We start from the raw sequence: 24,467 nt of genomic DNA, 5'->3' as shown, positions 1-24,467 counted from the left end.
TCCACAAGTGGAATGCATGAGATGTAGCAGCAGGGTTAAAAACATGGGATTTGTATTTATCAACACCTATGAGAAGTATCAGTGCTTCAAATGCAGATTTTTTTTTCCTTTTTCTTTTTTTTTTTTTTTTTTTTTTTTTTGGTACTACCACTTTGTATTTTCACCGGGATTCACTTTAGTAATGACCAACTAAACTCTCTCCAGTGGAGGGAGCTCTCAGAGAGCTGCTCAGGACTGGAGCAGTGAGGGAAGCAAAGGAACCACGGAAACTTTCCCGATAAAGCCGTGCTGGGGAGCTGCCTGGCCTTGCTCCGCCCGCTTGTTCCTCCCCTTTTCCTGATTGCACCCGACAGCAAATCCTGTTTGTGCCTCCAGCTTCAAATCATCAACCTATGGCAGCATTGCTGGAATACCCAAACATCTCTGAAACAATTTTTAATAGCTATAAAAAACAGACATATAAAAAGATATAACTAAAACTTCACTTACTGTTGCGCAGTTCCTCTTGTTCTGTTTCTCCGAGAGGAAGATCACTTGGGGGAAGTGCAGAGAGCGTTGAAATTCAGTTTTTGAACAGCTTGTGTAGCTTTCTTCCTCTGTGTCTTTTCTTCCTCAGATCCTTCTCCATTCACTTCTTCCCAAAAACCAAGTCCAAGTCCAAGCAAAGAGAGTCCACAGCAGCCCACAGTGCCTGTGGGTGCATCCCCTGGTTGTTGTGGCAGAAGTGCACATTGCTCCATCTGTAACAGCAGCTGCCAATCAGTCACAGTCTCACAGTCTCTCCCAGCAGAAACACTCTGGGAAATGCAGCTGATGGCCTCCATACAGGAAAAAAAAAAAAGCTCTTTAAGGGCCAGAACTCTTGCTGGCTGTGAGGGAGCAGGGAAGGACACCTTGCTTTTGGTGCAATCAATGCCATTAGAGGAGCAGTCCCTGAGAGCCCTGTCAGCAGGCATGTGGGAAAGCCCAGGGCAGCAGGACAAGGTGCTTCAGCCTGATCCATTCAGCACCAGAAGGGATCCCACTTGTCAGTTGTCCCAGGCCAGAGGGGTGACAGGCATTAAATGTGACACAGCCCAAGGCAGGGAGCTCCCACCACATCCCAGGCTCCATCAGCCTGGAAGGATGCACAAGTTCAACCACGATGCTCCCTCAGCAAGCACGGCCCTGGACCAGCCATGCTCCTCCCCAGGGATCTCTGGAACAACACATGGTGTGGAGTTACAAACGAGGACGCCTCTGAGGGCTCAGCGTGTTGCTTGCCAAGAAGCCTCTGGTTGGTTCTTTACCTGTGAAACACAGAGAGAGACATCACAGGTGAGAACATGTTTTGTATTTGTGGAAACAGATCCATCAAAGAACATGTTTAAACTCCAGTGCTTTTTCTTTTCATCAGCTCTCCAAAGGATGCAGAGTTTGTTCTGAATAGGACAACCACTCAACCCCAATCTCTCTAAAAAGTAATCAAGCAGCATTACAAATTAACACTGCTCTGAAATCCATCCAGGAGGCAACGCCTCACAGCAAGGCTTGTGCTCTGCTGGCACCTAGAGGGAGAGGGGGGAATCATCTCCCCAGGAATTCCCACAAAGGGAACACTCATTCTTTCACCAAAGAGCTTCAGCCTCACCCTGCAGACCGAGGGTCACTGACTTACACTACCCGTGTGCTCCTGTGTGAAGGGAAAGATTGCTGAGAATTAACAGCAGCAACAGTCCCAGTCCCACAAACTTACTCAGCAGCTTGTCTGTCCCTGCCTCTCATTCCTTTTGTAGCCTTATGACCAGCAACTTCACTGCCAGGTTGCCACTGATAAGGAAAAATGTAATTTTTTCTCTGTAAGAGCAAGGAGGGAATTACTGCCTAGAAAAAGTGGAAAATCAGTCTATAAGTGCAGTAAGATTTTAACTACTGTAGATTTAGAAGCAGAGATTAGATCACATTCATTGCACTTAGAGGAAAAATAAATAGCAATGTTTGCAGTGATGTCTTAGCAGAACAAAATCACTGTTGACAGAGAGTTTTTCTTCCCTCCCAAACCACAGGGCAGCCCTGTATTTTGTGCTGCTGCAGAGCCCTCACCCTCCTCTGCTGGGTGACATTACCTACAAGTACATGCAATAAGGTAATACTTGTATGGCACTGCATGCATTTCCTGACACAGTCCCACTGCATATGTCCTCGTTTTTCCTAGATCCCTCACTGAAAAAACTGTGTGAGCAGCCTTTTCATCTGTGGATGGCAAATTAGATTTTTTAAAGGAACATAAGGGAGAAAAAACCCTCAGAAAATATTAACAAGAAATGGAGGAAATAGGATGAACGGGGCAAAACCTCTTTACTAGACATAGTCCAGAGCAGAAAGGAAACAAAGAAAACCAGAAGAAATCAAGTAAAAGAATCTCAAGAAAATCCATAAAATCCAGAATCCCTCATTCATTGTCTTCTCCAGGAGGTGGAAGCAGCCATTCCAGGCAGGCAGGGCTGGCAGCTCCTGCAGGGCTCAGCCTCAGGCATCACGAGCCAAAACTTCTGGCACGAAACTCCAGATAGAAGGAAAAAAAATATATTCTCTAGGTAGAGACTTCTTCTCTGAAAAACTAAAATTTACTTGTGCAAAAAACTTCATGCTGGGAAGACTTGAGTATTGCATTTATTCAATGTTGAGAAGCTACTCACTCTTATCAGAGCATGATTAAGGAATGGTCTTTAACAACTTATCTAAGGCCATGGGGTTAAATGATGTCACCCTGCTTGTGGCAATCACCCCTTCTGCTGTCATCACTGCTGCCTCCAGGACTCTTGGTGAGCTATCCCCAGGGAGAAGCAAAAAACACCCCCTGGAAGATTAGCCTCCATTTCAGGAACATCATGTCAGCAACAAACATCCCCAGAGGACTGAGCTCTGTCCTCAGTGCAGCTCTAACTAAAAACCTCTCTTCTTCCTGAAGCTGCCTATTCACACCAAGCCAGAAAATGCAGAGTTTCTATAGTCAAAATTACGTCCAGGTTCTATACTAAGTACACAATTTTTTTTTTCAAGAAACTAAGCTAGAAGACGCTGTTACAACCCCAGGATCTTGTGTGGGGGTGTTTATTGTGGGATTTTTATTGTCATTGCTTCTTGGAGATGCTGGAAAAGGTGAGAATAGCCAGAAATTATGATAAGAGGGTACTGAGAGCAACATAAAGTGCAGGCAACTCCAAATCTAAACTCAGCTCTTAAGACAAATCCAAAAGGCTTCAGGGAGTGCTGGCTTTAAATGTAACCTAATGACACATTTGTTCCTTGGGTGCCCTGGCTGAAAGCTCAGCCTTCACCCTGACATGGCAAGTCCTAAACCACAGAGCCTGCTCTGGCTCAGTCCCCAGCTGGTGCCACCTTCACACCTGCAAGGGCCTCAGATGGAACCAGCCCATGGCCAGGGAGCTCACACTGAACACAGAGTGAGGATGACAGGGGATAACAAAAGTGGAGAACAAAACCCCCTTAAATCAGCCAGACAACTCATCTTAAATCCAGTATAATCCAGCCTATCCAGAGGGCTGATGAGCCCTTTTGTCTGCCCTGAAGGAACCCTGCCAGACCAAAACTGTTCGTAAGGAACCCACTGACCACAGCAGCTCCAAACTTAGCTCACACCCACTCAAAATCCAGGCTGCACCCAGCAGTGGAACAAACAGACTCCAGATGATCCTTAGCCCTGGAGGAGCTGCTTTTGCCAAGCACAGAGAACTGTGTAACTGGGACAGCACCAGCTCTAACCTTCCAAATTTCCTTCCAAATCCTGGAACATCCTTGCTCCCAGCCCTAGGGCACCACTGACAGCACGTGGTAACTGCTGCTAGCAGTGCACAATTCCTCTGTGTTTTCCTCTCAGCTCTTTGTGGTATGCTGAGGCAAAGCCAAGCCCAAAGGCCAGCTCAGCAGCAGAGAAATGACATCTGCCAGCACCCAAATTTACACAATGTCCTCGGATGCAGCCATGCCACTGACTATAGACACCCAGGAGAAACCAGGAACTGCCTGGGACACCACAACAAACCCTGAATGATCCCTAACCTGAGGGAACAGGGAGGGCACCAAGCACAGCCCAAACCTTCCTCAGCAGCTCCTTTGAAACCTTGGCTCTTTATTGATTCCAGCTGTAACATTGCAATAGTGCTAAATATCCAGGATTTGGTACTGCTGCCATCCTTGCTGGGTGTAATTGAACTGCAGGGTCAGAGTTCACAGTGATTTTTAGAGTGTTTGGGTAATTTTAGAGGTGATATAAATCCAGGTGTATCCAGACTATTACTAGGTAGACCTTTTCCCTGTATATGACCGAGGTGTGCATTTCTCTACCTCTAACTGCTTTCCTCTCTGCCTGCTAAAAATTGAATATAAAAAGGCAAAGATCATCCACTTCCAAACCCTCTTCTCAGTTATCTGTTTCAAAGGTGCATAAACCCAGCAAAGAAATAAAATCAAAAGCAACTGCTAAAAATGGTAGAAAGATGATAGAGTCATGATTTCCCTATTTCTCCATTTTGACAACTGCCCAAATGCTGGGTTTTGATGTCTCACCATACAGAGCTGCTGCAGGCACTGGAAAATTGTTCACCATGAGGTTGTGTTTCACTTGCAACAAGCTCCTGATACAGGTGCAGGTGCTTGAAAATGGAAAAGAACCTCAAGAGCTCCCATTCTCCACCTATTTCTTACACCTTGCTGGTGCAGGGAAACATTTCCTGAATCATTTTCTTTACACAGGAGCACCTTTAACCCTGGCTTTTCACACTCAGCCAAAGATATGCCACAAAAATTACAGGGTTTAGGTATTATGTGGGCATTTTCCTTTCAGCCAGAGCTCTTTTTTGAGCTGCTGTGTTTTACTGTGAGCACAACACAAAATGAATTCACTTTGTGGGTTCGAGTATGTGCGTCGCATCTAAACTACGTTACATTTGTATTCTAACTTAAATAGCTATTCAGAAATATAAAATAATAATAATAAAAAAAACAAAAACAGGAGCTTCTTATAGCAATACAGTAGTTAAGCTCCTAAGAAACTATTTTTCAAATCTAACCTTATTTTTAGTGAGGATAAAGGCTACTGCTCTACAATGGTGATACAAGCTGAGCCTCTCAGACACATTGGGAAGTTCAGGCTGTTACAAAAAGTATACCTTGTATGTGTTCTTTTCTGTAAGTCAATCCTGTCTAAGCTCACCTATGACAAAGCTGCTCCTTCAATGGGTTCTGCAAAAAACAGACCTTCAAAACCCACCAAGGACAGGTGGGATGGCACACAGCAGGTCCCGAGCTAAGGAGGGAAAAGCTGCAAGGTGGCACATCGAGATTTATAAAAGGGAAAGGCTGGGGCTGCCTGGCGCTGGGTCAAACCATCCCTCCCTCAGCTCCCGGCTCCCTGAGGGATGACAGCGGGATCCCTTGGGCTGTGAGCCCCATCCTACTCCATTCCTCCTTCAGTTCCCGTCTCCCTCAGGGTTGAGGGCGGCATTCCAGGGGCCGTAAACCCCATCCCGCCCCATTCCTTCCTCAGTTCCCGGCTCCCTCAGGGCTGAGGGCGGCATTCCCCGGGCTGTGAACCCCATCCCGCCCCATCCCTCCCTCAGCTCCGGCTCCCTCAGGGCTGAGGGCGGCATTCCCCGGGCTGTGAACCCCATCCCGCCCCATCCCTCCCTCAGCTCCAGCTCCGGCTCCCTCAGGGCTGAGGGCGGCATTCCCCGGGCTGTGAACCCCATCCTGCTCCATTCCTCCCTCAGTTCCCGGCTCCTTCAGGGATGAGAGCGGCACTCCCTGGGCTGTGAGCCCATCCCGCTCCATCCCTCCCTCAGGGCTAAGGGCGGGACCCTCGACCGCGCCCTGGCGCCCCCCTGCGGTCACGAGCGCAGCGCGAGAGGAGCCCGGCCCAGCCAGGCGGGAAAACCTCCCCTAAGCCCCGAGTGAGCGCGCGGCTCCTCTCATAGGCGTCCGCGCCGTTCGCCGGCAGGCGGGTGGAAGGGGGCGTTTCGCTCGGCCGTGGCGCAGCGCGCAGGCGCGCGGCGGGCAGCCCGGCGTGACGCGCGGCGGAAGGCCCCGTTCTGGAAGCATCCCGGCCTGTTCCCGTCCCGCTCCGCTCCCGGCCCGGCCATGCCCGAGAGCGCGCCCGGCAGAGCCCCCGCCGGGGCCGGCGGCAGGGCCAAGGGCGCCTACCAGGACCGCGACAAGCCCGCCCAGATCCGCTTCAGCAACATCGCCGCCGGCAAAGGTGCGGCGGCCGCGGGGGGAGCCGCCCCGGGGCCGGTCCCGGGCCCCGCGTGGGCCGCAATTGGGGCGGGGGGGCGATGGATCCCCGGGGCTGGCACCGGCCGGGCCGTGCCCCGGGCTGCGAGCGGGAATTGCCTGGGTGCGGTGTCTGGGAGGTGCCCGGGATGCGGCCCTGGGCACTGACACGAGCCCCCGGCGCGCTGCGTTCTGCTCCTTTGTGCCTAAAATGGCTGCAGACAAGGGGCCCGATAATAATGGTTTAAAAACAAAGAACTGTGGAAATCAGGCCTGACACTGCAGTGTTTTACATCGTTCCGTTCGTTGGGATCCTTTACTCTGCCTGGGGGCTTTAAAGGGGCAGGAATTTTCTCTTTGGAAAAGACGTTTGAATGATGGAGTGTTTGCAGTTCTTTAGATAAGCTTGGAAACGTTTTCTTCTCTTCCCAGCTGTTGCCGATGCAATTAGAACGAGCCTTGGACCAAAGGGAATGGATAAAATGGTAAACTTTATGTTTTAAATTCTAAAAACATTAAGCTTACTAGAGATACTGTAATTCAACGTGTCTTTTAGAGGATGCCTCCTTTTGCCTCAATTCTTTCCCATGTTCCAAGTATTTAAGGGAAAGTGGGAACTGAAAGTGGGACATCTTGGTTTTGAAAACGATGCTAAAAAATATTTTGAGCCTCAAATGAGAGATTTGCAGCTGCTGATCAGAACTGTGTTCCTGCCCTTTATTCCCAGATTCAGGATGCTAAGGGAGATGTGACAATCACTAACGATGGTGCCACCATCCTGAAACAAATGCAGGTTCTGCACCCTGCAGCCAAAATGGTGAGTGCTTTCTTTTGCATTTTGTGTGGATTTGAGGAGCATTACCCAGGATAGTGACAGAGCAGGAGATTTTGTGCCTTGTGCTCCAGGAGCATTTATTTTGTGGTATGTGCTTGAGAGTTACAAACCATTATTTATTACCCATGTGCCTTATGCACAATCCCTCTGGATGTGTTTTAAAACATAAGAAAAATGAAATTTTGAGAAAGAATCTTAAGAAAATGTAGCCCAAACCTGCATGTGTCATTTGAGAAGGAAAAATTCCTGTTGCAAACCAGAAGGGAATGAGTGAAAGTATGACCAGGTGTTCTGAGCATACAGTGGCTGGTCCTTTGAGATGTTCAAGGTTCATGGATTTGGTTGTGGTTGGAGATGGAAATAAGCTTCCTGTGACCCTCCTCCAGGGAAGGAAAAGGCAAACCTGTTAAATAGGTGTGTTCAGTTTTAAATTTGGGAAAAAAAGCTCTCCTTCTGGAAGTGGCTCACTGTCCCCTAGCTGTATTTTGGCCAGAGAAGTGTCTGGGTATGGGTAAACAGCTCTCTCATATTTATTTTTTTACCATAATTCCTCCCTTAGTTAGTAGAGCTGTCAAAAGCACAAGACATTGAAGCTGGTGATGGCACCACCTCTGTTGTGGTCATTGCTGGAGCCCTCTTGGATGCCTGTTCCAGACTCCTTCAGAAAGGTAAATAAATTCATGTAGCATGCAGAGAGTGTAGGTACTGCAGTCACTTTGTCCTCTTGCACGTGTGGGATGGAGCTGAAAGTAGCTGTAATCAGTTGGAAGGATAAAGGGTGGATCCCACACTCCAGGGAAATTGGGGAGTTTCATACAGGACTGGAAAAGCAGTTTTTGGAAATCTGAAGTTTAATCAGTGTCAGCCTCCTCACAGGCATCAGTTGAACAGCAGCAGCTTTAGGAATGCTGAGAGAACTTGGAGAAAGTGCTCCTGGGATGTCAGGGATTGCAGGGCACTTATCTGTGAGGACAAATCACTTGGAATGTTAACAGCATTTTCCCTCAGGTTTAATGGCAGGAAATACTGAGGGAAGTCATACACTGGTGAAGAACATTCTGCTGAAATGCCTTCAATTTATTCTGACCTGGGCACCTTGAGTTTTAGAATGGAAAGAGATGGGGAAGAAAAGCCAAAAAGACATGTGTTTGAAAGGGTGGAGTGTCTAACAGGCATGTTTTATGCTCTGCACAGGAATTCACCCCACCATCATTTCGGAGTCATTCCAGAAGGCTCTGGACAAAGGGATTGAGGTGCTGACCAACATGGCCCAGCCTGTGGAGCTCAGTGACAGGGAGACCCTGCTGAACAGTGCAACCACCTCCCTCAACTCCAAGGTACAGCTGCACTTCACTGGCAGCTCCAGCCCAGCCAGGCCCTGCAGTTCCATTTTCTGCACATCCCTGGGGTGGGTTTCCCCTGGAATTGCTGCTCTGTCCTTGCCATGGAGCAGCCATGAAGAAGATGCCTTTCAAGACATCTTTGCTGCAAAATTCTGGCATCAAATACTGAAAGACAATGACAATATTGTTGTGAAACTGCTGTTGATCAGTGTGAAGCCTCTCACTATGCTTTCTGTACTGTTGAATCCCTTAGGTTGTGTGTCAGTATTCCAGTTTACTTTCTCCAATGAGTGTGGATGCAGTGATGAAGGTGATTGACCCATCTACAGCCAATAGTGTGGACCTCAGAGATATTAAAATTGTTAAGAAGCTGGGGTAAGAAACAATTTGTAATTAGACAGATTTTGTCTCTGTGGCCTCAGTTTCTCAGAGTGCTCCAGTGATGGGTTGTGTTTGTTTCCAGGGGCACCATTGATGATTGTGAACTGGTTGAGGGACTCGTCCTGACTCAGAAGGTGGCAAACACCGGCGTAACCAGAGTGGAAAAAGCCAAAATTGGCCTCATTCAGTTCTGCTTGTCTGCTCCAAAGACAGATGTAAGTCAGACTGTGGCTAGGGCAAGTCCTCATCCTCTAGGACTTGGGACAAGCAAACAGAATAACAAATGTTTTCTTAAGATACTGTGGTGTCAACTCTGGGCCATGGCTACAGTGAAGAGCTGCTGGGTCCTAAAAAAAATTACAGTTGGTATTAAAAAGTTGTTTAAATTATAAATTGTGTTTGAATTACGTTAAAAATGGCTTAAACTTAAATTCAGTGTTACCTGAACTGTCTCTAATAGCATGCTTATTTGTTTAGAATTACAGCCTCTTCCAGTAAAGAATGTGGCGCATTTTGACACTTGCTTTTCTCTTTTTTATTTGAGACAGATGGACAACCAGATTGTTGTTTCTGATTATGCTCAAATGGACAGAGTGCTGCGTGAGGAGAGAGCCTACATCCTGAACCTGGTGAAGCAGATCAAGAAGGCTGGCTGCAATGTGCTGCTCATTCAGAAGTCCATCCTGAGGTATGTTAATACCCAGGCACCGTTGGAATTATGTGGAAAACTGAAGCCAAACACAGTCACACTTGGCAGAGTAACAGTGGCTTTGCCTTTAGAAAGCACCAGCACTGTCTGTATTTTGAGTTTGATGGCATCCTTACTTTGTACTCTGAAGAATTTGAGCACTGGGACCTGATTCCTTCCCTCTCGTTTTCAGGGATGCTCTCAGTGACCTGGCCCTCCATTTTCTGAACAAAGTCAAGATCATGGTGGTTAAAGACATTGAAAGAGAGGACATTGAGTTTATATGTAAGGTAAGGTGGCACATATAAATGAGCAGCAGTGTTTTAAAATCAAAACCAACTGCCCAGGCGGGGCCAGTTTATTGTGACATGTTCACAAGTTTCATGTTTTGACTATAAGGCCAGAGCAGACACTGCCCTAAAAAACATTCCTGCTCTGCTGAGCAGTCACCCTTCTGTAGAAGGATTCAGGAGAGATGTAAAAGCTACAGTCCCTTCTGCATTTTACTGTCATGTGCAGAAGAACAACATGCAGTGTACTTGCTGACTCTGCAGTCAGCCTCTGGATTAATTTTTTTTCCCATTATTTTTTCAGACAATTGGAACTAAGCCTGTGGCTCACATTGACCAATTCACCCCTGACATGCTGGGCTCTGCTGAGCTGGCAGAGGAGGTCAACTTGAACGGTTCTGGGAAACTAATAAAGGTGAGTGAGGGACAAAATGTTAATCCTACTTAACATCTGTCTGCTATTTTAATAACTGGTGGCTTTGATGTTTTTTACTGTAGAATTTATTACATTTAAGTACCTGTTTCTAAGCTCTGAGTAGCCACCAGCTTCGGCAGTGCAGTGGTTTTGCTTGGCCAGACATCAGTGCTATTACAGAATTTGAAAGTGCCAATGGCAGTGTCTTTTTGTCCCAAGCTTTTATTTCCTCTCCAGTGTCAGTATCTGGTTTTATGTTTCAGATCACAGGCTGCACAAACCCTGGGAAAACTGTGAGCATCGTGGTCCGCGGATCCAACAAACTGGTGCTGGAGGAAGCCGAGCGCTCCATTCACGATGCCCTGTGTGTCATAAGGTGCTTAGTGAAGAAAAGGTAACGTCTCACTTGGATCATGAGTAACTCCTAGAGCCTGGTTGTGTGTGCACTGGTGTGAGGTGAGGTTAATGGCATCCCTGTGCCCCCAGGGCTCTGATTGCTGGCGGTGGAGCCCCGGAGATCGAGCTGGCGCTGCGGCTGAACGAGTACGCGCGGACGCTCAAGGGGATGGACTCCTACTGCGTCCGTGCCTATGGGGATGCACTCGAGGTCATTCCCTCCACCCTGGCTGAGAACGCGGGGCTCAACCCCATCTCCACGGTAACAGAGCTCCGAAACAGACATGCCCAAGGAGAGAAAACTGCTGGCATTAACGTCAGGAAGGTAATGAGGGGTTGGAATAGCTGGGTGTTACAGGGGGAATGCTTAACCTTCTAAGGGTTGGACTAGGGAGAGGGCAAGGTGGTAGCCTCCCTTAAATTAGAGGGAAATGACAGCTTCTTCTCTCAGGAGCTCATCCTGAGCATTGATAATAGCAGATATTAAATGCTTTATGCACACGACAGGAAACATCTCACATCTCCACAAAAGCGTTTCAGCTACAAACAAAACATCCATCAGTAGGATCTGCAGTGGAAGGTGGTCATAAGTTGGGAGTAGCACCATAGCTTTTTCTCAACTGGCACTGTTGACCTTTTTTGTTGCCCAGTTTTGACTGGATATGTCAAGTGCTTGGGAAGAGAAGATGTGTGTTGTAATGCCCCTGTTGCAGGTGAAAGCCCTGTGATAGTCCAGGAGTTGATTGCCCTCAGGATTCTGCTAAAAGAAAAATTGCTAAATGTGCCCGTAGTGTGCCTTGCACAAAGTGAAGGCTCCTTGTTCCCCTAGGGTGGCATTTCCAACATCCTGGAGGAGCTGGTGGTGCAGCCTCTGCTGGTGTCCTTGAGTGCACTGACCCTCGCCACAGAGACCGTGCGCAGCATCCTCAAGATTGATGATGTGGTGAGTGGTGTGGGCATCCTGCTCTGGGTTATCCTTCCTTCACAAGCACCAGCACGTTGTCATTCATTTGCTGTGCTTCAAAATGCAGTTACTGTGCAGAGTATTTTCAGTTTGTGTGCTACTTAAAACCATTCAGCCTTTTAATAACTGCAGCTAATGAATTATAAATACTGCACCATAAAGCAAGGAATTAGTCACCAAAAGGCCAGGATCTTTGTCAAAGGAGGAATTGTGTGCCTTCTTCTGTCTGACTGTGTGTCCTCCCTGCAGGTGAACACTCGAGGATAAGCTGAGCCCAGGTGGGGACCAAGGCCCCGAGCTCCTGCCCTGTAGCTGGAATATGGACTCGTCACCAAAAGCGCCTGTGTGAATTGTCTTAAACTCCACCGAGACTGATGTACTTCGATCAGGTTTAACTTAAGTAACAGTTGGTTTTCAGAAAGAAAATGCTGTTTTGTCAATAAACACGCAGTAGTCTACCTGACCCTTGGCTGGATAATTTTGTTGGGGTTTGTTACAGTTGGTTACATTTGCTTTAGGGCTGAAACGTTGAAGGTGACCAATCGCCTGGTGTGATATATTCTAAAAACACCCTTGAAGTGCACTCCAGTAACACTTGGCTGGCTTAGAGCTGCCTCTCCCAAAGCCTTCCCTGAGGGAGTGGGGGTGCTGCCCTCAGCGATGCCTCTAGGAGGATCTTTGTAGTGGGAGCCCCTCCCATTCCTTGCTCTCCCGAGCTCTGCAGCGATTCCTGCTGCCATCACATGATCCAGAGCCCTGCAGAGGGTGTTCTTCACAGGCCTTCCTCCCTCTGCTCCCAGAATAATTGCCTTTCCCAAAGCTGCTGAGAAGTCAAAAGTACACTGCTCTATAATAATGCAAATTAGCTTCCCAACTTTTAATTCTTAGCCTGACATTTTAAATTAACCCTTTCATCTCCATTATTGCTATATTGGAACAACCTGATTCCCCTTAATGTTTAAAGGAGAGTGTTTCTTCCATTTCTTCTTGAACATGTTCTTCAAGAACATTTCCGTTCATGATTGGTTTGAGCTGGAGCTTTTGAGTAAAGTTCCACCATGGTGTTGTCCTGCTGTTGTGACTTGCCAAGTAGAACAAACAGAATAACTCAACTACTAATTAATAAATGAGACAATCGATTTAGGCATTAATGCTCGGCATTAATTATTCATTGCCTGTTAAAAATTGCAAATAGTGTCTTACCCCACAGGGTCACATCCAACAATGATCTTAGTTCAGGTACTATGATTAAAGCTGTCATCCCTCATTACAAATCTTGACAAGAATTCCAGCAACAATTGTGCGTGATTTCATCACAAAAAGTATTTGTAATTTCACTACATTAAACAGGTCCATCCACAAATCATTCTTCTTTGTAGAGGAAGAATGTTCCTGCTTGTCCTGATAGAAGATAGAATATTCCTAGGGCAGAATGTTCCTGGTTTAGGATAGAGTATTCCTGCTTCTCCTGGTTTAGGATAGAATATCCCTACGAGAGAATGCTCCTGCTTATCCTGGTTTAGGAGAGAATATTCCTAGGACAAAATGCTCCTGCTTCTCCTGGTTTAGGATAGAATATTCCTGTTTATCCTGGTTTAGGATAGAATATTCCTAGGACAGAATATTTCTGCTTCTCCTGGTTTAGGATAGAATATTCCTAGGACAGAATATTCCTGTTTATCCTGGTTTAGGATAGAATATCCTTGGAGAAAATGCTCCTGCTTCTCCTGGTTTAGGATAGAATATTCCTAGGAGAAAATGCTTCTGCTTCTCCTGGTTTAGCCTTACCCTGATATTGCTTACCTGAAGTACAAACACCAAGACGGAAAAAGCCTCTTTAATAACTCGAGGGCGCAAAACCCGCGGGCTCTGCAGCGAGAATTGGGTGTTCCCACTAAAATCCTGCGAGAAGTCACCTAAAGCTCCGCACGGGCAGCGGCGCCGAGCGGAGCCGAGCCCAGCCCAGCCCAGCGCAGCGCAGCGGCGCTCGGTGCGGGCGTTAACGCGCCCCGCCCGGGCCCGGGGCCGCCCCCGCGGGGCGGAGCGCACGGAGCCGCCGCCGGCATGGAGGACGCGCACCGGGCCGCCCGCCTGGCCGCCTCCTGCCTCCGCACGCCGCTCGACCCGCGCACACGGGCGCCCGCCGCGCTCTACGAGCGGGGACCGCCGCCCGCCGCCGCGCAGGTACCGCGGGTTCCCCCGATCCTGCTCTGCACAGGGGGCACCGCGCGGGGCTCCCGGGCACAGGGGACGCACGGACGCAGACAGACAGACAGACAGACAGAGGCGGGGGATACCTGGCAGATGGCCCGGGCACCGCAGCACCGATCCCTTAATGCGCTTGCCGGGCAGATGGAGGCACTGCCTGCCCTGCCCGGGAAGGGCTGGGGCCGCTCCGCGGGGCGAGGAAACAAACGGGGTTTGCACACGCCGGTTCCGGGAGCTGCACGGTGCTGGATGCCAACACTTCAGGATTTTTCCAGTGAAAACCTGACAAAACATAAAAAAGAAAAATTTTTTCGGTGGTTTTTTGCTTGTTTGTTTGGTTTTTTAATTATTATTTGTTTGTTTCTTTTTGTTGGAATGCCAGAGCTTATTAAAAATACCCCTGTGTGGAAAAGTAATATTCTAATTTCATTTATAAAGAAACTGGCCCATGATTTTTTTTTTTTTTTTTTTTTTTTTTTTTTTTTTTTGCTTAGAGCAAAATGAAGCTTTTGTCATGCTGACCAACCTGGCTTTAATAACTTCTCTGACTCGTGCAAGCTTTAAAAATGCTTAAAGAATATTAACTGCACACAGCTGCAAGCTGACAAACAGTATTGGAAATATAAGCTGTGCAGAATCCCTGTCATTTCACAATAAGTTATGGAAATGGCATAAATATTTATGCACCACATCTCTAATGACTTATTTTTAGAGTGGTTATGGAACTAGGAGAAGGTTCTGTTTGCTTGTAAATAAAGGCATTTTTAGAGCTGCATAGTAATCAAGGAAAAATTACACTTTACAAAATAGTTAGTTTTTTTCTTTTGGTAAGCCCTTTTGATTATATTTCCTGTTATAAACATATTGATTACAGGGCAGACTTGGGAATTTTTACAGGCTTTAAATAGGACCCTTAGGATAAAAATTAATATGCAATAAGATTATTCCATGTACTCCTACATTAACATTTGTATACAAGTATCTCTATTTGTGTTACTTTACCATTCCTTAGACTAAATTAGGAGAAAGCAATATTAAGAACCTTGTTCCCCTTGCTTCCAGCAGAAAAAATTTAAAAACATCTCTTCTAGGATGGCTTCAGCTTGGATTCAAATACCAACAGAGAGCAGGCCTCCCCTCCAAAGAGAGCCTGTGACAAGTGGATAGACTTTTCCAAAATGTACAATTCAAATCAAGAGTATTACTTGAAGCTGGAAGAGTTGAAGAATGCCCACATGGAGACCATGGCAAAACTGGAAAGTATGTATCAGAACAAGCTGTATTTAAAAGGAGTACAAGCCCTGGATAAGAGAAATGACACCTCTCCAAAGTGCTGTAGGTAAGTTTGGGGGCACTTTTTAGCTGAAGAGTCCCAAATGCTTTGCAGGCAGCTGTAAAACCTTTGCTGGGTGTTTTTCTGGGTTGGAAAGTGTTCCACTCCCCACCTCTCATCACCAGATAATCAGAGAAAAGTCAGTTTTGGTGACAGAAATGCTCATTACCTTGCTCATGGTCTGTGAGATTTAGAGGTGGGTGTGCAGCAGGGATTGGGCAGCACATTTAGGAAAGCACGGGGCCTTTCCCAAGTGTCAGGAAGTGCTGACTTGGTGATCAGCACTAGAACCAGGATCTGCTTTGAGTGCTGCTCTTTTCCCTTCTCTCCCCCTCAGGCACTCGTTTTTGTTTCTAGTGATGATTCCTTAGAGTGGAAGTCACCAGCTTTGCATCAATGTTGGACTGGCTCAAACCAAGGTTTTTTTTTTCCCCCCTTTATTTTCAAGGCCAACTTGGGACAAGAGTTCCTATCAGCCTCTTAACCTGCACAAATCCTTTTCAGACTCAGACTTGAGCGATCCCTTGGGCTCAAGCGCATCGGACGTGTCTGCTGAAGAATTAGTGTTTGAAGAGAACGCCAGCGAAGCTGGATCATCCTCATTTGCTAAACAGCAGATTGAAAAAATGTGGGATGGGTTCTGCCTGGAAGACTACATGTCCCATGCCAAGCACAGCCTGCCCAGCTCACCAGCCTGCAGGAAAGTGCACAAGAAAGAGAAAGAGAAAGTGTGGTCCCCCAGAGTCACCGTGCCCAAGCCCTTCCAGATGACCATCAGAGAAGCTCAGAAGAAAGAGCAGAACGTCAAATCCAAGTCACAGATTGAGCTGGAAAATCACCTGCTGAAGAAGCAGCTGGAGGAGGAAGCAGAGTGTCAGAAGAAGTTCCGAGCCAATCCCGTGCCTGCCGCCGTCTTCCTGCCGCTGTACCAGGACATCGTGCAGCGCAACGAGGAGCGCAGGAGGTCGGTGAGGGAGAGGAGCAGGCTCCAGCTCCTGGCTACACAAAAGCCCTTCAAGTTTATTGAGCGAGAGAGGCAAAGGCACGAAGCCAGGAAAATGCAGTTAAAAGACCTCTCCCCACCTGAAAATAAAATCAAAGCATTCAGAGCGAAACCAGTCCCCAAATGTGTTTATAGTGCAGATTTCCGTGACAAGGTAAAGGAGGAGGAGCTCTGCAGGGAAATCAGGATCAGGATGAGAGCTGAGGAGCTGCTACGAAATTCATCTGTACCCAACAGCAGACTGGCCTTAAAAGAGACCAACAAAAAGAAGAGACACAGGAGCACTGAACCAAAGCAAACGGAACACAAGCTCAAGATGAAATCGAGCGTCCCCGATTTTGAACTCCTGCATGAGAAATTCCAGAAACGCCTCCTGCGACAAAAAAAAGTGAAACCCCTCACGGTCTGTGAGCCTTTTGACCTTTGTACTTCATACATTCCCTCAAAAAAGGACAAGATCTTGAAGGACATGCAAGAGGATGAGGAGAAATTGAAGGAAACACGGTGGCCGTTTGCCTCTCCGAGACGGAAGCCTCAGTCAGGGGCAAAGCCACATCCCCTGGGAGAGGGAAAATCCAAACCTCCCAAAACCACAGAATCCACCCGACGACGGCTGCAAGCCCTGAGGTGACTGCTTGGAGATGCTCTACTTCATATAAGTTTGAAAAGTAGACCTTTTTTTATTAGTAGTATATATTTGATTTTTTTTTGGTGTTATTTTTGGTATTTCTACATATGTAGTTAATTCTTCCATACAGTGAATATAGGATTTGTTAACATAAGGGCTTATAACTCTTAAAATGTTTAAATATAGGACTTAATTAGTATTTATTATTGTTAAAGGAACACTAGTCATTTTTGTCAGCATGTCCATAAGAAGAAAAATGCCACTGGTTTCCCAGGATATCCTGAATCCCTTGAAATGGCACATACATTGTGTCCTCTCATAACAACCCTGTTTTCACCCTGTTGTTCTCTTTGGAATCATCTTTGCCAAAGCTTCCTTTGAAGCCTTGCTCTAGGTTTAAACTGAATTCAGCCTTAGTTTATTTTCCCCACCAGGAATTCCCTTGAGGAAAAGAGAAAGCTGGAAGAACAACAAAAAAGGAACAGAAACAAGCAGAAACAAAGAACGAAAAAATTTCAGAAAATTGTGATGGCTCGGGCTGAGGCCAATGACCCCCATCAGAGCCTAGCTCAGATGTCTAAACCCAGATTAAAAACATTCAGGTATTTTGTTGCATTCCCCTGAATCCCAAACACCTCATTCAACAGTGAGAAGGAGAGGTTTGGGATTGCACTGTATGTTAAACATACAGCGTGTAAAAAAAATAGCATAGTCTACGTTTAGATACTTACATGGCATAAATTAAACATGGTGCAAGCAGCTGATTAAAAAGTGGCCAAATTTAGCATTTCAATTGGGAAATTGATGCCAACCTATACTGAACTCAGAGTATAGAAATATAGAGCATATAGAAATATATATGTAATATATATAAGTACATTAGATTATTATAGACTCAGTAACAGAGAGTCCTGTGTTTTCTCCATTGATGTATCAGCTAAAGAGGAAAAGGTTGTAAAAATCAGAAGGAAAGGGGACAGTGTGGATGCAGAATATCCTTGCAGAGCTGGTGTTGGTACAACTTGGGTGTAGCAGCGAACGTTTCACAATTCACTTCTTTGTCCCAGCAGGTGCCCACTGAACAGAGAAATAAAAGCAGGAATATTTTAACTTCCCAGTGTAACAGCAGTGAGTGAGGAAGCTGCTGGTGCTCAGGAGGAATGGGATCCCAGGTTCCCTGGAGTAGAGATGCAGTGCACAGACTCTTTGTGCATGACACAGAGAAGAACACGAGGGCCTTCCTGGAGTGCTGTAAGCTGCCACTCCAGATGGCTCCAGCTCTGACACAGCTCTAACCCTGTGACTGCTGCTTGGCCTCATGTTTGGGGCTAATTTAACCCTTTCTGCTTTTCTAATCCTAAGAAAAATAAATCCTGTCTGAACAAGTCTTTAGTGAGGTTTGTGATCTGGCCTGGCACGGTGGTACTGCTGCAGTATTGTCAATTTAAGGTGCTGTTATGTGGGGATGCTGAGAGGCACTGACTGCTCTGCCCCTGTTGCTTCATGCCTGGGCAGGATTCTGGGGCAGGAAGCACAAATCCCAATTTCCAGTAAGCTGGCACACTGTTAATAACAGGAGCTTTATAATCTGAGTGTCCTCGTGATCTGCTGACTCTGGGACAGGGAGTTAAGAGGCACAGTGGGTGATTGTAGATGTGGTTTGGGTTTGTTCAACAGCAAATTTCACACTCCAGTGTTCAGCTTAATCAGAGGTCAGGAGAGTAAAATGCTGGGTGTAAAATGCTGCTGTTGCAAAGCAAGATCACTCCCTGGTGCAGGTGTTGAACTTGATAACACTGATTGCAGCCCAGCTGGAATGACACTGTCTGTCAGAGGCAGACAGACAGACATTCAGAGCAAGGAATGGAAGTTCACTTCCCAGCATGGTGAGGAGTTCAGAGATGCTCAGAGGGAGAGGCTGGAGGGAGCAGAGGTGTAAAGGGCCCCCTTGATCTCCTCCTTGCCCTGAAGTGCCTGACCTGCAATGGCAGATGTGCCCAGGTCAGAGGCACTGTCCCATTCTGAGGAAGGGTTACAGCCCATTCCTCCTGGATTATCCAGTGCTCCCTGTGATCCCAGAGATCCTTTCAGTTAGGAATCAACAGTTTCATTCTCCTGCTGTATTCACTGGGGCCTTGACAAACCAACTCAGGTAAAAGGTGTTCCATGATCCAGGACGTGGCCGCCTCTCTTGGGTGACCAGCTGCGAAAGTAGCAAGATTCTCACCTTCAGATTTGAGAAGTTCTGATCTTTATTTAATGCTCTTAATTTCCTGTGGTGTATTCTGTTTAATTTTGCTTACAACAACGGGAAGATCTGTATGAAATCAGCATGTAAAAAACCCTAAATATCCAATTTTTTTTACCAAACAAGAATCCAAACTCAGCCTCTGTTTAAGTGCAGCAGTCAGGACCTGCCTCTGCTTAGCCAAAGTGACTCCTTCAGAGATGAATTGTTCAGTACCTCTAATACATCTTGAAGTATGACAACATTTAATTTGTTATGAGCAATTTAACTGCTGTAGAAAATGACTCCTTGTACTATAAATTAATAATGATTTCTCTTGTGCTCTGCTCCCCTTAGGAACAACGAGAAGCAGAGAAGGCAGGAATATTTGCAAGAATTGCAAGAAATGGAAGAAAGAGTAAAACAAATGCCATTGCTTTTTGAAAGAGTCACTCAGGTTGCCTTGTTTCTCAACTACTAATTAATCTTGACTGATAATGTCTCTTGACTGAGACATTTGTGGTCTGACATTTTTAGCAGATACTTCAAAAGCACTTTTCAGGGCAGTGTTTCTCCATTTCAATCTCTGTTGCCCATCTCCATGTAAATATCAGTCATTTTTGAGATGTGCTTGCACAGGGAACTGAGAACTGGGTCTGGTTCAGTTCCAGCATGAGTAACCCTGACCACCACACCAAGCATTACTGGTACAGAAAAGTAAAATCTGGGATAAAAGTTTCAAGTATTGTTTTGCCATTCTTACCTGCAGTGAATAATCATTTCCACTTGTCAGCAGCAATTAATGAATCAGAGGATTGATTTAATAAAAGTATCAAAAGCCAGGCATTTAATGCATTAGATAACATTTAACATTGTGGTTTTTCTACAGAAAAATGCCAGAATAGCTGCAGAAAAGTATTATTCTAACAGACTGAGAGCACTGGGGGTCTGCCCAGAGTTTGTTTCAAAGAAAGGAAGAGCAGCCAAATCTCTGCATTTCTCTCCTGCTGGAGATTTCACCTCCATAGCTGGCAGAGCAAGGTACAGATGACTGAAGGCTTTTCCTTTTTACCCACTATGTATCTAATAATTAGAACATTTTCCATGTGTAGATTCAGGGTTTTTTTATGATTTTCAGTATTTTCCAGGGAACTATTTGACTATGTGGTATGTTAGCATTAGTATGTATTTTTGATTGGTTTTCCTGAATTAAATATTATTCCATACAACAGAGGAGAGCTGCTTAACCAAACTGGTTATGTTATGTAATGCATTTCAAAGGAAAAAGAAGAAAAACATTCCTTGTTTGTTCCTTTCATCCAAAATTCTGGCAGCTTGCTGTAAGTCACTACCTTTAAATTTTAAAATTTTTAAGTGAACCTTATTAAAAATAGTTTTTAGCATCTGTAGGGTGTTATGATTTAAAAGGAAGCAGAAATTAAAAAAAAAAAGGAATATATAAATAATACTATTTAATTACTTTCTAATATAAAAAGAGACTCTTGTGTGCACCCTTCTCTTTTCCTTCCCCAGTTCCACCCCAGCCAGGGCTACCAGGCTTTGTCCTGGCTTACATAAAGGTGGAAAGCATCTTCCCAGAGAATAAAGCCCCACATGCAATTTGTCTTTTCAGAATCACCAAGGTTAAAGTGAAAAAAATTCAATTCTTGGAGGAAGCAGCTGCTGACAGTCCCCAGTCTGAGCAGTCCTGGGAGGAGGAGGAGGAAGAGAAGGGAAAAGGTGTCAAAACCTCCACCCCAGATGAGCAGTGCAGTGACCTGGAGGCTGGGGGTGTCCTTGAGCCTGAATTCAGCCAGCACAGTGACCAGGGGGAGGAGGAGGAGGAGGAGGAGGAGGAGGAAGGCAAGGCAGATCCATCGCTTGGTCATTCCCAGGAGGAAGAGGAGGAGGAAGAAGCAAAAGCAGGCCCATCTCTGGACCATTCCCAGGAGGAAGAAGAGGAAGAGGAAGCAAAAGCAGGCCCATCTCTGGACCATTCCCAGGAGGAAGAAGAGGAAGAGGAAGCAAAAGCAGGCCCATCTCTGGACCATTCCCAGGAGGAAGAGGAGGAGGAAGCCAAGGCAGGCCCATCCCGTGGCCATTCCCAGGAGGAAGAGGAAGAGGAGGATGAGTCCAGACCCAGGTCTGATGAGTCCCATGAAGAGGAAGCTCAGTCTGACCCTGAGGCTGAGGGTGCTTTCCAGTATGAGGATGAAGAGTATGAGAGTGATGATTCTGAGGAGAAGGCCAGTGATGAGGAAGGGCACTGAGGAAGGGCTGGGGCTCAGGAGCCTCTCACACTGCTGGCTGTGCTTTTTGAAGCACAATATTTCTGTATTTACAATATTGCTTCCTCTAGAAACCATCCCTCCTGTCCATGGTTATCACACCAAGCAGGTTATGCTCTCTTTTCCTTTGAGGAAGAAATTATAACATCATTGCCTTTTACAGCTGCTCCAGATGAGGAGAATAACAAAAGAATTCAAATTCTTGAAGCAAATGTTTAAAGCCACCCCTGGTTTGGAATGAATTCTGGTCTCATGTAGAATCCTCAATGGCAGCAAGCAAAACATTTGCCTGAGTTTGGCAGATGATAGGCACTCTAAAGATCAAGATATATTATTAAAAAATGTATCAGACACCAGAGAAAAACTTGGTGCTTTGCTACACATCCAAAATTCTGTGAATTTGTACCTTGTTTGTTTTCCAGTAAGAAAGCTCAAGTTGCTCTTTTTCACCAAGAAAATAATTGACTTTTGTATTACTCTTCTCTGTTGCACTCTTCAGTGACATTGGTGCACCTCTGTTCCCAAAGTGAACTGCAGCCTCATTGTTTAATAATAAATTACACAATAATTTAATAATAAATTACAGGGTGCTGTGTAACTGCTGAGGCTCCAATCCAGCTCTTCCCAGGGGCTGGCAAAGGCAGGGCAGGTTTTGGAGCAGGAATTGCCATTTTATCCCTGGAAAAGGGGATTTTTTTACCTCAGGGAACTCCAGTTGTATGAAGCTGTGCAAGGAAGTGCTTTAATAGCTCTTCTTACTCACTGGCTACTCAGGACTTCAGCTACTCCACAAAAAACTCTCCAGAAATGTTTGGAATTTGTTTTTTTCTTACACCAGTAGCACCTTCCCCTACTATTATTGACCTTCTTGCTAAAAAATCTGTCAGTATTTTGTCCTCCTTATTTTGTTACACACTTTGTGTTTGGAAGTTTTTTAAGCATTCTTTGATTTATTTTTCAAGTGTGAACATAACTAATGTGAATTTGAAACTTTTTTATCACTTGAATAAAGTATCTGTGCAATTATTAATCCTTGCTTCACAAGGAAGTTGGCTTGTGGTTGTCAGTATTCTGTAACTGTGAGTTGTGCAATTACCAATCACAAATGATGGGACTTGTCCCTTTAGGAAATCAAATCCTTTTCTGAAAGAAGGCAGAGGAGCTCTAAATTATGTTATTTTTCTCAGGTTATTTGAAGTGATTTCAAAGGAAAAAAGTCAAATCTGTTTCTAAGATCTGACAGCACTCAGCTAAGTGTTCTAAAAGAACAAATATGTAATTATTGAAGTACTAAACTAGGGATTAAAAATACCACTAAAATCCCTGTGAATGTACAGAAAGTAGCAAAGCCAACACTTTTTTAAGGTTTTAGAAGGGGTTGGGAACCTGTGTAAAACTTAGATTGAGTTTGTCACTGAACTTTTAAATATTTTAAATATAAATCTTAATAATAACAGATTTAATGAACATGATAAATAAGATATAACCAGGAAGAGTTAGGACAGATTTTGGAGGTTATGCCTCAGGTTTTTTTAGCATTTCTGGAAAAGAAAAACAGAATTGTGTGGACTAAGGAGATCCAATTGATGATGGTTTCCCAAGATTTCCAGGAAGCATTTCTAGGATATAAAGTGCTAGCAAAATATCTGAAAGAAACCAACCTTTCTGTAGGAAAAGAAAGATCCTCATGAATGGGTGAACAAACCTTGAGGTATTAAAGGACCCCCTTATGGAAATCACTTGGAGCAGCAGAGTTTTCAGACAGGGAGGATAATGAGATTAAAGTCAAAAAAGCTGTTCAGAAAGTGCATTACAAACATAAAGGGATAAACATTCCAATAAGGAATTAAAAAGCAAAGAAAAATCAGAGATGACAGAATAGAAATGGAGACACACTGGTCAGGGTGAATTAAACCTCATGAAGCAAAGTACAGCAGTAAAAAATATTTTAAACAAAGAAAAGCCATGTACACCTGTCAGGAGATGAAAAATAGTCTGGCCTAAAAACCAAGTCATGATTTGACCTCTTTTTTCCCTTGTTTTCTTTTTGCAAGGAGGATGATTTCAATGTAGAGAATCCAGAATAACTAATAGGATGAGAGCACTGGAAAACCCCCCAAAACTGTATTTAAAGAAAAAATCCCAATAAGTTCAACAGGAAAATCAAAATCCAAAGGTGATGTGATAGAAGCATTTTAAGGCTCATTAGAGGAGAAATGCTGATGAGTTATGCTTTCAGGGAAGCCACCTAGCAGGAGGGAGAGGAATAGGAAAGTTTCTCACAGATTATTGAATATTCCATCTTTAATATTTTAATTAATGGCCACAGCACAAAAGCAGGAACATGTTCAAAAATTTGCAAAGAAAATGAGGAAGGTGTATCTGAAAAAAAGGATTTAAAATACCACATGGGAAGAAGGGGGTAACTTTGCATGTGAACTGTAGCATGAAATAATTTTGAGGTGCAAGAATAGTGTTTCTGTATAATTATTATATTTGTATTCTGAACTAAGAAGCCAGAAGTTTGGGATATTGTGCTTTTTGAAGCACAATATTTCTGTATTTACAATATTGCTTCCTCTAGAAACCATCCCTCCTGTCCATGGTTATCACACCAAGCAGGTTATGCTGTCTTTTCCTTTGAGGAAGAAATCATTACATCATTGCCTTTTACAGCTGCTCCAGATGAAGAGAATAACAAAAGAATTCAAATTCTTGAAGCAAATGTTTAAAGCCACCCCTGGTTTGGAATGAATTCTGGTCTCATGTAGAATCCTCAATGGCAGCAAGCAAAACATTTGCCTGAGTTTGGCAGATAACAGGCACTCTAAAGATCAAGATATATTATTAAAAATTATTTCTAACAGTGTGTCTGCCCCATTGCCCACAAGCTGAAGTCAAACATGAGTTTTGTATACAGAATACATTTGGTTTAGTCCATTATTACAAGATATGGCAGCTGCTGGCTTACAAACATTGAATGAAGGAAATCAGATAAGATAAAAAGAGGTAAAATTTAAGAAAGTTTGGCATCTGTCCTCCTCATCCTTCAGTGGAATTATAGTTTTACTTCTCTTTTGGTAATTACTTGGCTTTAGGAAAACAAACGAGCAAACAAACAAACACCCTTGCATACTCCAGCAAAACTCCAAATTGCTTCTTTCTTCAATAGGAATTCCAGGAATTTGAGGAATGAAC

General features: G+C 45.0%; 3 protein-coding genes across 4 annotated transcripts in view; 2 read left to right on the top strand and 1 right to left on the bottom strand.

The window, feature by feature from the left end:
• Positions 1-5,489, bottom strand: part of BMP2 (bone morphogenetic protein 2) — a 217,242-nt gene extending 211,753 nt beyond the window's left edge. The window contains exons 1-2 of the mRNA XM_077176286.1: positions 5,216-5,489; positions 490-1,289 (exon numbers count right to left, since the gene is read on the bottom strand). The gene's annotated coding sequence lies outside the window, so the exon portion shown is untranslated. The remainder of the gene's footprint in view (positions 1-489; positions 1,290-5,215) is intronic.
• Positions 5,490-6,027: 538 nt separating this feature from the next.
• CCT4 (chaperonin containing TCP1 subunit 4) lies at positions 6,028-12,045 on the top strand. The gene is made up of 14 exons (XM_054629408.2): positions 6,028-6,256; positions 6,703-6,755; positions 6,998-7,087; positions 7,665-7,773; positions 8,300-8,442; positions 8,702-8,823; positions 8,912-9,044; positions 9,378-9,517; positions 9,711-9,807; positions 10,112-10,222; positions 10,486-10,616; positions 10,709-10,943; positions 11,448-11,561; positions 11,832-12,045. Exons 1-14 carry the CDS (start codon positions 6,139-6,141, stop codon positions 11,847-11,849), a joined length of 1,614 nt encoding a protein of 537 aa, XP_054485383.1. The 5' UTR covers positions 6,028-6,138; the 3' UTR covers positions 11,850-12,045.
• Positions 12,046-13,535: 1,490 nt separating this feature from the next.
• On the top strand, positions 13,536-22,313 carry FAM161A (FAM161 centrosomal protein A). Of its 2 annotated transcripts, XM_077176278.1 has the most exons (6): positions 13,536-13,766; positions 14,882-15,129; positions 15,572-16,753; positions 19,339-19,438; positions 19,871-20,022; positions 20,615-22,313. In XM_077176278.1, exons 1-6 carry the CDS (start codon positions 13,647-13,649, stop codon positions 21,249-21,251), a joined length of 2,439 nt encoding a protein of 812 aa, XP_077032393.1. In that variant the 5' UTR covers positions 13,536-13,646; the 3' UTR covers positions 21,252-22,313. The 2 variants fall into 2 exon arrangements, with proteins under 2 accessions (XP_077032393.1, XP_077032394.1); XM_077176279.1 differs by lacking the exon at positions 13,536-13,766 and having other exon boundaries at positions 14,966-15,129; positions 15,628-16,753.
• The last annotated feature ends 2,154 nt before the right edge of the window (positions 22,314-24,467 follow it).

The sequence above is a fragment of the Agelaius phoeniceus genome, chromosome 3, assembly GCF_051311805.1.
Source record: "Agelaius phoeniceus isolate bAgePho1 chromosome 3, bAgePho1.hap1, whole genome shotgun sequence".
Classification (NCBI taxonomy): Eukaryota; Metazoa; Chordata; class Aves; order Passeriformes; family Icteridae; genus Agelaius; species Agelaius phoeniceus.
Note: the sequence above shows the minus strand (reverse complement) of the source record. Positions and strands in the feature narration are given on the sequence as shown.

Excerpts from the sequence above, each read along its gene's own strand:
- CCT4 (XM_054629408.2), top strand. The coding sequence starts at position 6,139 with ATGCCCGAGAGCGCGCCCGGCAGAGCCCCCGCCGGGGCCGGCGGCAGG. Across the intron at positions 9,045-9,377 it reads TGTCTGCTCCAAAGACAGAT|ATGGACAACCAGATTGTTGT; the intron begins GTAAGTCAGACT and ends TATTTGAGACAG. Across the intron at positions 10,223-10,485 it reads GTTCTGGGAAACTAATAAAG|ATCACAGGCTGCACAAACCC; the intron begins GTGAGTGAGGGA and ends TTTATGTTTCAG.
- FAM161A (XM_077176278.1), top strand. The coding sequence starts at position 13,647 with ATGGAGGACGCGCACCGGGCCGCCCGCCTGGCCGCCTCCTGCCTCCGC. Across the intron at positions 15,130-15,571 it reads ACCTCTCCAAAGTGCTGTAG|GCCAACTTGGGACAAGAGTT; the intron begins GTAAGTTTGGGG and ends TTTATTTTCAAG. Across the intron at positions 19,439-19,870 it reads TTTTTGAAAGAGTCACTCAG|AAAAATGCCAGAATAGCTGC; the intron begins GTTGCCTTGTTT and ends GTTTTTCTACAG.